The sequence below is a fragment of the Dendrobates tinctorius genome, unplaced genomic scaffold (assembly GCF_039654945.1).
Source record: "Dendrobates tinctorius isolate UK_male_01 unplaced genomic scaffold, ASM3965494v1 ptg000008l, whole genome shotgun sequence".
In the NCBI taxonomy this organism is placed as follows: domain Eukaryota; kingdom Metazoa; phylum Chordata; class Amphibia; order Anura; family Dendrobatidae; genus Dendrobates; species Dendrobates tinctorius.
Window position 1 is genome coordinate 8134059 of NW_027361676.1, and position 12969 is coordinate 8147027.

A 12969-nucleotide genomic window follows, 5' to 3' on the forward strand; every position below is an offset into this window, starting at 1 on the left:
TCAAATAATTTCATTTTCTACTGTTCACAGTATAGTGGTTCAATAAACTCTTTGAACTATAAGACATTAAGGAGGGCATTATCTTTTTTAATGTATCTATCACAAGTCAGCCACAAGTATAACTACTGCAGAGACACAAATTTTGCAAAATGTTTACAAGAACGCATCTTTACTTTAAGATCTTCATCTTGCACTTTCACCTGGCTACAGACGCAGGTAAGGGGACCTTTATTAAAAAAACGTTGCTTTAGTATGTACAGTATAGCAGAAAATGTGCTGTCCTCAGAAATTCTTGATGTATGGATGTGAAGCTTTATAGGCTTAAAAGGTTACAGAGTGTTTTTTGCTTTGATTTATTGTATCTCAAGACACAGCTGAAATCACAGACAAATAGTAACCTAAGGAATATAGTTAAAAAGAAACCAATCTGTGTTTACCACATCTCGAGAACAGAATATAAAACAGAATAGAATGCGATTAACTTTCAGAAGAATCTGAATTTTACGCATCATGAAACAGAACAGAGGAAAATAAAGGGCAAATTTCATGCACCTTGCAAACGTTACAATGAATTATAGCAGAGAAGTCACCACTGGCATTTTTCTCTTCGGTAATACTTCAGTAATAATTCCAGCAACATAAAAAATACAGTCAATTAATAACTCAGGTGTAGATTTTACTTTTACAAGTTTGTATTCTATTCAGTACTCCTAACGTATGAAATCAAGAGAACTGAAGACATGAACATTAGTAACATGAGCTCTCTTGATATTTAAATTTACCAATTTCATCAAAACTTAAAGAAGAAAAATTGATTCACTGCTAATCACACGTACTGATAATCCTTTCTTTGCCAGGAAAAGATGTAGAACCATGTGCAGGGCTGTGGAGTCGGAGCTCATTTTGGTGGAGTCGGAGTCGGTATAAAATGGACCGACTTCGACTCCTAAAATATATAATAAATTGGGTAACAGTAGTTCAATGCAGAATGTGCTTTTTTCATAGGAATTTGGGAAAGTTATGAAATGTCCTATAAATGGCTGTTCTATTCCTGATCTAAGGCTACATTCACACACAGCATTTTTGCTGCGTTTTTTGAGGATACGTTTTTCAGCTGCAAAAGCAGATCAGCTTTTTAAAAAACCGCATCTCCTGAAAGGTTTTTGAGCTCATAGAAAATGTTTTCAATAGCAAAAGCAGATTAGAAATCTGCTCTATCCATTTATCCATATCTGTATCCATACCTTATCTGTACCAAAAAGAATGAAAGCCGGGTAGTGCACAGACTAACACTCCTTTTGGCTTTTTTTAGCACCAGTCAGGTACACCTCATAGCTGCCCAAAATGATGCCCAGGACAGGCATTGCTCGTCTTCAGTAACACATCAATTGACAGTTGGAATAAATAGACTGCATTCACCACATCTTAAGGTGCAGGCTTTATTTTCAAGTGTAGGGGTGTACAGTATAAGGTACGGCAGCAGCTGAGGTGCGCAGTATGAGATTCTGCGTTACAGTATGAGGTTCTGCCCCCCCCCCCCTAGTTTTGATCCTGGCTAAAACCGTTTCTTATAGATATGGCGAACCCTCAGGTAACCCCAAATGAAGGTCAATGGACACAGGTGGATGAATTGAAGGGATTGCTTAATCACCTATTTACCGTGACTAAAAAATTACAAGCTGAGGATTTAACTCCTGGCATTTTCATAAGGGAGTGAAGAACTTGCTATTTTGCCTGTCCCAAAGAGGAGATTTAATCGCAGATGGCATTTCTGCTTCAATGAAACGGAGAGACACAGCTATTGGAAAATAAAATTTTTCTGGCAGCTGTTTATGTGGACCCAAGTCATCGTATACTGCTTGATGATCAACAGCTTACTAAAGGAAAAGAAGCTCTGACTGAGGTAGCAGTTAGGATGAGTGGCCTACAGGAAGACTGCCAGGCGCAAGAGGCCTTGGGTCCTGACAGTGCTACTGCTGCCATATCTTCATCCTCATCAGATGAGGAGTTTGACTTTGACAAGTATTTGGATGATATGGAGCAGGCAAAGCATTACTGCAAGGAAAAAGATTTCACTCCATCTCCTATAGAAAGCAGGTTGACCATATTTCAGCAAAATGTTTCACTTTCTCTCAAAGAAATAGAAAAATTCAACCGTTCATCAAAACTGACTGCATGAGGCAATTCCTTTATACGCGGAAATTGTTAGAGATGTTGCCCATGTGGTTACGGATATATCGGTTAATCAATATTACATAGTGTATTACATATTTAAAATGTATTAGTTTTTTTGTGTTCTAAAGTTGTATTCCCATAAGTATATATTACCTTCTATCTAAATATCATGATTATTGTCTCATAAAAATGATTAAATGTCTGATGTTCACATTGTACTACAATAAATTCTTCACTTAAATATAAGCAATATATGTGGGAGTCGGAGTCGTGGAGTCGGTGTAAGGGAAACTGAGGAGTCGGAGTCGCAGGTTTGGCTTACTGACTCCACAGCCCTGCTTGAGACATTCCAACTGGATGTGCAGTCATTTACGACCACTCTTTGGTCTCTCCATTGATCTCTCTCCTTCTAACCCTTAACATTTTCCTATTTACCCTCATCTCTGAGCTTATGGATCAACTTGTGTGCATTCACCTTATCCATGTCCTCAATAATGACCTACTTGATCTTCTACATTAAGAACTGTGCCCCTCCATAGGGACTTCAGTCAGAAAGTGTCAAATTAAGTGTCAAATTACTGAGTGCAAAGACATATGACCTCTTTCTCATAAGCACTTTTGGATTTCTCCACAGTATTCACAATTAGTTATAAATCTTTCAAAGTCATCCTTTCAGTTTCCCTTCACCACCATAGTTCCCATCTCTAGCTGAATTCACTCATTAAAAAGGATGTATAACCTTCACATATACTATGGTATATTACAGTAAAGACAATGAAGAAATAAATAACCATGAAAGATTACTTTTGTAAAAAAAATGACTTATTACGTGAATTAAGTTATCAGAAAATCAGTTTATAGGAGCCACCATCTTGGAATTGGTAGCTTAGTGTGCTGTGTTCTAATGAGACACGCCCCCAGGTTCTAGGCTGCTTTCTAGGCAGCGCCTCTAGACGGCAGCTGTTTAGCAACTGTATAATATATATAGTTTTTATCCCACTTGGTGTACATCTTGTTAATATCATTGCAAATTATTGATATTTTTACTTGTGATTTTAAATTAAACACTAAAAAAATTATTGATCAGTTCACTTTAAGTTCCTTGGACCAGATGGTTTTCCTGATGCTCATCCTCCCAGCAAGAAACTACACAAAGCAGTCACAAAGAGGAAATATATATTATATATATACATACACACACACACACTATATATATATATATATATATATATATATATATATATATATATATATATATATATATATATATATATATATATATATATATACATACACACACATATATGTATACACATATACATACACACATTATATTATACATATATACACACACATACATACACACGTATTCAGACTCCTTTAAATTTTTCGATCTGTTTCATTGCAGCCATTTGGTAAATTTAAAAAAGTTCATTTCTTTCCAATTAATGTACACTCTGCACACCATCTTGACGGAAAAAAACAAATGTAGAAATTTTTGCAGGTTTATTAAAAAAGAAAAACTGAAATATCACATGGTCATAAGTATTCAGACCCTTTTCTCAGACACTCATATCTAAGTCAGATGCTGTCCATTTCCTTTTGATCCTCCTTGGGATGGCTCTACTCCTTTTCATTGGAGTCCAGCTGTGTTTAATTAAACTGATAGGACTTGATTTGTGACGTTATAGCGATATCGCTATGTGTGATACTTACCTCCGACCGGCTCCCCCGCTGTCCATCGCTGATCGCGCGAGAATGTCCGGCTCCATTTCTCGTCATCAGCTTCCTGCTGGGCTTCCTGCTGGCGCCGACGAGCGACGTGTGGAGGCGGGCGGAAGGAAGTCAGGATCGCTGTGTGTGAAAGGTGAGTATCGAGCGCTGCGCTGCGTTGCTGCTGCACCGCAGTGAGGTCTGCCTGTGTGACAGCTCACTAGCGATCATTTAGCGATGCACCAGCGATCCTGACCGGGTCGGATCGCTGGTCGGATCGCTAAATGTAAAGGGGGCTTAAGACCTCACAGTGCATGTCAGACCAAATGAGAATCATGAGGTCAAAGGAACTGGCCCAGGAGCCCAAAGACAGAATTGTGGCAAGACACATCTGGTCGAGGTTACAAAAGAATTTCTGCAGTACTCAAGGTTCCTAAGAGCACAGTGACCTCCATAATCCTTAAATGGAAATAGTTTGGGACCACCAGAAGTCTTCCTAGACCTGGCCGTCCAGCCAAACCGAGCAATCGTGGGAGAAGAGCCTTGGTGAGAGAGGTAAAGAAGAACCCCAAGATCACTGTGGCTGAGCTCCACAGATGTAGAAGGGAGATGGGAGAAAGTTCCACAAAGTCAGCTATCACTACAGCACTCCACCAGTCGGGCAGTTATGGCAGAGTGGCTCGACGGAAGCCTCTCCTCCGTGCAAGACTTATGAAAGCCCACAGAGTTTGCTTTAAAAAAAAAAAAAAACATGAAGGACTACCAGACTATGAGAAATAAGATTCTCTGGTCTGACGAGACGAAGATAGAACTTTTTAGTGATAATTCTAAGCAGTATGTGTGAAGAAAACCAGGCACTTCTCATCACCTGCCCAATACAATCCAAACAGTGAAACGTGGTGGCAGCATCATGCTATGGGAGTGTTTTTCAGCTGCAAGGACAGGATGACTGGTTGCCATTGAAGGAAACATGAAAGCGGTTAAGTACAGAGATATCCTGGATGAAAACCTCTTCCAGAGTGCTCTGGACCTTAGACTTGGCCGAAGGTTCACCTTCCAACAAGACAATAACCCTAAGCACACAGTTAAAACAACAAAGGAGTGGCTTCAGAACAAATTTGTGACCATTCTTGACTAGCCCAGCCAGAGCCCTGACCTAAACCCAAATGAGCATCTCTGGAGAGACTTGAAAATGGCTGTCCACCAACTTTCACCATCCTACCTGACGGAACTGGAGGGGACCTGCAAGTCAGAATGACAGAGGATCCCACAAATTCAAGTGTGAAAAACTTGTTGCAACATTCCCAAGACAACTCATGGCTGTAATAGCTCAAAAGGGTGCTTCTACTCAGTACTGAGCTAAGGGTCTGAACACTTATGACCATGTGATATTTCAAGTTTTTCTTTTTTAATAAATTTAGAAATATGTCTACCTTTGTTGTTTTTCTTCAGTCAAGATGGGGTGCAGAGTGTACATTAATGAGAAAAAAAAATTAACTTTTTTGAATTCACCAAATGGCTGCAATGGAACAAAGAGAAAAATTAAAAATGCGTCTGAATACTTTCCGTACCCACGCTATATATATATATATATATATATATATATATATATATATATATATATATATATGTATATATATACACACACACTATAACTATATATATATATATATATATATATATATATATATATATATATACACACACACACACACTATAACTATATATATATATATACACACACACACATACATACACTAATATATATATATATATATATATATATATATATATATATATATATATATATATATATATATATATATATATATTCATTCATACCCTCAGGTAGAAAGTAGTAGGTATCTATGTTGACACATTTTTCTAAAGTTTAAAACTGCATAAATACTGTCAGCGCCCAAGCTTGGCGAGACTAGACTTCAGGAGTGGACCCTCTGGACCGTGGCACCGAGGGACCCTGGGTGAGCAACCAGGTGGAGCCAACCCCTATACAGGGATCGTTAGGAGCGGGCCCAGAGGTTCGGATACCATGGCAGCCGGTACCAAGAGGGGCGGCTCAGGATGGACTGGAGTAGGCCTATGAGCGAGGTACAGCGGAGCACCGGGACAGAATAGGACACAAGTGGTAGGACCGGAGTAGGAAGGCAGGAACACGGACAGCAGGACGAAGCAAGGGCACAGGTGGCAGGAACGGAGTAGGACGGCAGGATGTAGACACGGACAGCACTACAGAGCAAGGGCATGGGTGGCAGGACCGGAGTAGGATGGCAGGAGGTAGACACGGACAACAGGACGGAGCAAGGGCACATGTGGCAGGACCAGAGTAGGACGGCAGGAGGTAGACACGGAGCAGGACGGCAGGAAACAGGCACGGGCAACAGGATGACAGGAGACAGGCACAGGCAGTGGGACGGAACAGGGACTGCAGGGAGGCAAGCACAGTAACGAGGTGAGCACAGATACAGGGCGTAATGTGGTTTGAAACCCAAGGATCAGGCGCCTCCATTACTGGAGGGCGGCCTGAAATACCGTAGGACCATCTCCCATTGGTCCGGCGGTGCCTCCGAGTTAGGGCACCGCTGGATCATAAGGAGGTGGAAGGAGACGCGGCCTACGGCGCATGGGCAAATCATGCAGTGACGTCGTTGGCCGCGGCCCCGTCAGAGGAAGATGCCGCGGCTGACGGCAGGTGACAGGCTGCGGCGCGGGAGCGAGAAGGTGAGTAGACAGGGGCAAGCCGGGAGCCGTGACAAATACATGTAACTAACATGGCCAAGAAAGCATGACAGTAATGGAAAAAAACAGAACCAAGCAATGGCATACCAGTAAGGTTGGCAGGGTGAGAAAGTGGTTGCAAAAAAGCTCAATAACCCAAACTTACAGTAGCTTTCATTATTACAACACATATTGTGGTTCAACAAACGAATTAATCCTACTAAACATCTTTCCAACAGATCCATCTTTCTAGAACAGTGCTGGCGGACATTATTAAAATGTACAATGAGAAACAGGAACAGATACAAATGAAGCATTCACTATAGGTTTAAGGGGGTTGTCCTAATTTAGCAAGTTATCACTTATCCAAAGGACCCCTTTAAGGAATTAATGCCATGGCATCCACAGGATAGAGGAGAATTTGCAGATTCCTGAGTATCCGGTACTTCGTCATCTCGGGCCGTTCCAAAGAAATCGCTCCATTGTAACAGAGCGCTTTAAAGCCCCAGTCTTGAGACCAGTGAAAGATCAGCAAGTGTTTACCTATCCTGTAGATAGGAGATAAATTGCTAACTCGGGACAACCCTATATCTGGAGTCAGACTTACCTCAAACTCCGCATGTCTATGTATTTCCTCTGCACGCTGCCTGCTCAGGATAAATTCAGCTTCATTAGCTACCCTCACCAAGTGATCTTTCATTGTTTGGCTCAGCAATCTGTAGCATACAAAATAAGGAATGTGTATTAATGAACTGAGAATGTACAGTATATCTGAATATACCATTCTGGAACATTCAGATTTTACATATTAACCCCTTCGTGACAGAGCCAATTATGTACTTCATGACCAAGCCAAATTTTACAATTCTGACCAGTGTCACTTTATGAGGTTATACCTCTGGAACGCCGTATCCCACTGATTGAGATTGTTTTTTTCGTGACATATTGTGCTTCATGTTAGTAGTAAAATTTCTTCGATAAAACTTGAGTATAGTTATGAAAAAAAAACAAATTTTCAAAATTTTCACCAATTTTCAAACTTTTCATTTTGGACACAAATCAGTGTCATTTCACACAAATTAGTTAAAGGGAATCTGTCACCCCATTTTCGGCCTATAAGCTGTGGCCACAGCCATCAGGGGCTTATCTACAGCATTCTGTAATGCTGTAGATAAGCCCCCGATGTAACCTGAAAGAGAAGAAAAACAAGTTAGATTATACTCACCGGGGGACGCGGTCGGGTGTGGTGGGTGTGGCAGTCGAGTCCGGGTCCTCCCATCTTCATGCGATGACGCCCCTGTTGAGGGCAGAGTAAAGTACTACAGTGTGCAGGCGCCGGCAAAGGTCAGAGAGGTCTGGCGCCTGCACATTGCAGTACTTTACTCTGCCCTCAACAGAGCTGAGAAAGTACATCTGCGCAGGAGCCGCGGCGGAAGTAAGAAGGGGGACGTCATCGCATGAAGATGGGAGCCGCCGGATCGGACGGCGAAACCCATTGGATCGGATCCCCGGGTAATTATAATATAACTCATTTTTCTTATCTTTCAGGTTACATCAGGGGCTTATCTACAGCATTACAGAATGCTGTAGATAAGCCCTTGATGGCTGTGGCTGCAGCTTATAGGCCGAAAATGGGGTTACAGATTCCCTTTAAGTAATATTTCCCACACGTATACTTTACACCAGCACAATTTTAGAAACAATTTTTTTTTTTTTGTTAGGACGTTGTAACGGTTAAAAGTTGACCAGCGATCTCATTTTTCCAACAAAATTTACAAAATCTTTTTTTTTTTATTAGGGACCACCTCACATTTGAAGTTTGTTTGGAGGGTCAATATATCAGAAAATACCCAAAATGACACCATTCTAAAAACTGCACCCCTCAAGGTGCGCAAAACCACATTCAATAAGTATTAACCCTTCAGGTGCTTCACGAGAACGATAGCAATGTGGAAGGAAAAAATTAACATTTTACTTTTTTCCACAAAAAATTTACTTTGGAATCAATGCGCCCGCCATTTTCTCAAGGAAGAAGACGCCGACGACACAGGGGACTTCATGGGGGGTTATAGAGACACCAGAGGTACCAGGAGAAAGGATCGGGGGACCCTACTTCTCTCTCCTCTGATGTGCGATCACATCAGAGGAGAGAGAAATTAAATGAAAAATCGGACTTTTTTTGGCGGAAGCTGTTACACCTTAACAGCCTTCGCAACACTGGGGTAGGTAAAAACCAACCCAAATCACTGGTGGCTGAGACCACGGAGAAATTATGACTCTAGGGGTGCTATACACTTATTTCTCAGCGCCATCAAAACGCGGTGCTGAGGCAAAGGTACCCTTAACTGCCGCCGTTAAAAGGCGTATCAGCGGTCAGTAATGGGTTAAACAATCTTATTTATTTCATATTGCGCTAAGACATAAAACATCCACAGACACGATGAAAGACTAAAAATTCTTCGGAAACAATGCAAATTTTAATACAAGTGTATATTTAATTTCAATACTAATGTAAAGTTTCATTCACATATACAGTGCCTACAAGTAGTATTCAACCCCCTGCAGATTTAGCAGGTTTGATAAGATGCAAATAAGTTAGAGCCTTCAAACTTCACACAAGAGCAGGATTTATTAACAGATGCATAAATCTTACAAACCAAAAAGTTATGTTGCTCAGTTAAACTTTAATACATTTTAAACATACAAGTGTGGGTCAATTATTATTCAACCCATAGGTTTAATATTTTGTGGAATAACCCTTGTTTGCAATTACAGCTAATAATCGTCTTTTATAAGACCTGATCAGGCCGGTACAGGTCTCTGGAGTTATCTTGGCCCACTCCTCCATGCAGATCTTCTCCAAGTTATCTAGGTTCTTTGGGTGTCTCATGTGGACTTTAATCTTGAGCTCCTTCCACAAGTTTTCAATTGGGTTAAGGTCAGGAGACTGACTAGGCCACTCCAACACCTTGATTTTTTGCCTCTTGAACCAGGCCTTGGTTTTCTTGGCTGTGTGCTTTGGGTCGTTGTCTTGTTGAAAGATGAAATGAAGACCCATCTTAAGATCCTTGATGGAGGAGCGGAGGTTCTTGGCCAAAATCTCCAGGTAAGCCGTGCTATTCATCTTCCCATGGATGCGGACCAGATGGCCAGGCCCCTTGGCTTAGAAACAGCCCCACAGCATGATGCTGCCACCACCATGCTTGACTGTAGGGATGGTATTCTTGGGGTCGTATGCAGTGCCATCCAGTCTCCAAACGTCACGTGTGTGGTTGGCACCAAAGATCTCGATCTTGGTCTCATCAGACCAGAGAACCTTGAACCAGTCTGTCTCAGAGTCCTCCAAGTGATCATGAGCAAACTGTAGACGAGCCTTGACATGACGCTTTGAAAGTAAAAGGTACCTTACGGGCTCGTCTGGAACGGAGACCATTGCGGTGGAGTACGTTACTTATGGTATTGACTGAAACCAATGTCCCCACTGCCATGAGATCTTCCCGGAGCTCCTTCCTTGTTGTCCTTGGGTTAACCTTGACTCTTCGGACAAGCCTGGCCTCGGCACGGGAGGAAACTTTCAAAGGCTGTCCAGGCCGTGGAAGGCTAACAGTAGTTCCATAAGCCTTCCACTTCCGGATGATGCTCCCAACAGTGGAGACAGGTAGGCCCAACTCCTTGGAAAGGGTTTTGTACCCCTTGCCAGCCTTGTGACCCTCCACGATCTTGTCTCTGATGGCCTTGGAATGCTCCTTTGTCTTTCCCATGTTGACCATGTATGAGTGCTGTTCACAAGTTTGGGGAGGGTCTTAAATAGTCAGAAAAGGCTGGAAAAAGAGATAATTAATCCAAACATGTGAAGCTCATTGTTCTTTGTGCCTGAAATACTTCTTAATACTTTAGGGGAACCAAACAGAATTCTGGTGGTTTGAGGGGTTGAATAATAAATGACCCTCTGAATAAACTTTTCACAATTTAAAAAAAAATTAAACAAAGAAATAACATTCTTTTTTGCTGCAGTGCATTTCACACTTCCAGGCTGATCTACAGTGCAAATGTCACAATGCCAAGTTAATTCCGAATGTGTAAACCTGCTAAATCTGCAGGGGGTTGTGACTACTACTTGTAGGCACTGTAACATTAAAAAACTACACTGTGATTTGTGCTCCATCTTACAGGTGTCATCTGCACATGAGCATAGAGTAGCGGGCACAGAATTTTTCTATTGTTTGGTGTACAGTGAATGGAGAGAGCAACAAGTGTAAAAATGGCGTTTAAGAGTATGTGGAATTGGGAAATTTCCATTGGGCATGATGTGTGTGTAAAGAGTTTTCCCATCCCCCACATGGGACCTATGCGACCCTTGATAACTATGTGTCATGTGTATTGACTTGTAAAATAGATGTCTTGTGCTGTTATTACTGTGTACCATAAAGTGTACTGTACGTGTTATGTAGTTTCATTGGATTTTACTTATGCTGTGTTTGCTTGGTACATATTAGAGCTAGGGACAGAAGGAGTTAACCCCGGTTGTTAGGATAAAAGGTCAAGAGGGACGGAAGTTGCTGTTGAGAGATCAGAGCCCGGGCACGTTTGCCCAGGGTTCAGATTCAGCTGAGGCTGGGAGCCTTGCCAGACCTCTGGAGGGGAAAGGCTGTTGCCCCAAACCTTTGGGCAGCGGAACAGGCACCAGGACTACATAGGTGCCCCACCGAAGGGACGTTAAGTATCCAGTCCAGATTCCGGCATATGGACTTCCTCCTCTTTCGGCCGCAGTGGCTAGTGTGGGTACGGCCGTGGACGTTGTTAGTCAGAGAGCAGGAAGTTGATGCTGCACTTTATTCATCTCTTTTATTAAACTGTTACTCTGTTGGACTGCAGATATGCCTGGAATTGCGTCTGTCCTGTATTTCTGTACAAGGTGCTGGGGCGTACACCGACTGTGGCTTAGTTGACTCGGCTCGGACTACCACCTGGGGTTGCCTTGTTACATGTGCGCATTGTGACATGGGCCAATTACTTGGGTAGACCATTTTATTGGGCAACTTGATTGTCACCCTAATTTTATGTTCCATGGACACAATTATGGTTAGTGAACAATGTCATCGTAACTCACGACCAGCAAATGATGTCAAACAAATCTTTATACAAGAATCTTGAATGAAATGGTGGGATAGCAATCGTAATAACGATTATCGTGCACTGTGTTCACACACAGATCTGAGGCGTTGGCATGTTCAATGTTAAAATCCTATAAGTGATACTGCTTATTTCGATTACATGAATTCCTAAAGTATTGCACAGACATCTCCTTTACAAAGAAAATTTTAACAAATTAGCAATTAAATGTTTCTTAAACTTCTTTCTTGTACTTATTCCAATGTTCCAGCTGCTAATGAACAATTGCCCCGGAACGTGATCAACCAATCACTGAAAGTCATACCCATTTGGGATTTTAATTTCGACACTTCCTATTCCCAGGTCAAATCGTTGACCGGGTGAACAATCTCCATTTACATTGTACAATTTTCCAGATAAACTAGAATTTTTTGCTTGCCTAACCTATTACATGTATGATGAATGAGCCTTATTGGACACAATGTTAAAGGAGTGACAGTTAGTTGCTAGTAGGCGTAACCATTATGGATGAGCGAATACAGTAGCTTTGGATAAGTCCTTATCGGAATAGCTACAGCTCTTACCGAAGAAGCTACATTTGGAACTCTGATAACTGGAGCGCTCCCGATAATCAGCTGTTCGGCGCCACAGCTGCAGGTGTCGCAGCTGTGTGACAATCACAACCCATGCATGGAGAGCATGCTTGTTGGGCTTTCCATGCATTTGTTGTGACTGTTACACAGCCGCGACACATGCAGCCACGGCGCCGAACAGATGATTATCCGCAGCGCGTCAGGTTCCCAATGCAGCTATTCTGTAAGCGCTATAGCTATTGGGATTTGGGATAAAGCCTTATTCAAAGCTTTTCACTCATCCCTAGTAACCATGTATAATATTGGAAGCATTTGCTAATATTACAGCTACTACACGTTGGGATAGGATCTTGGCGATGGGAATACCCCTTTAAGTTTTACAACTCATTCGCATTGCAAAATTATTGTACACGAGGAGTCCTAAAGTTAGCCTGGGAGCATTGGCAAGTGTAAATGCGACCTTAGTGCCTTGCATAAGTGGCACATGCCCTAATATTTAATACTTAAGATCACAAATACAATGAACACAAGAAAGAGTGCGTGCCTGATAGCATTGACCAATTTGGCATGCATAGTCTCCATCTTTCTGGAGGCACAAGAACAACTGAAGCAGAGTATTTATATACGGTAGTTGAGAACA

The 12969-nt window shown here is 41.8% G+C and overlaps 1 protein-coding gene across 2 annotated transcripts in view; it reads right to left on the minus strand.

Moving 5' to 3' along the window:
• Window positions 1-12969, minus strand: part of LRBA (LPS responsive beige-like anchor protein) — a 920035-nt gene that overhangs the window by 586944 nt on the left and 320122 nt on the right. For both annotated transcript variants that reach the window (XM_073576254.1, XM_073576253.1), the window contains exon 35: window positions 7232-7340. In XM_073576254.1, the coding sequence (XP_073432355.1) occupies window positions 7232-7340 (109 nt within the window). The remainder of the gene's footprint in view (window positions 1-7231; window positions 7341-12969) is intronic.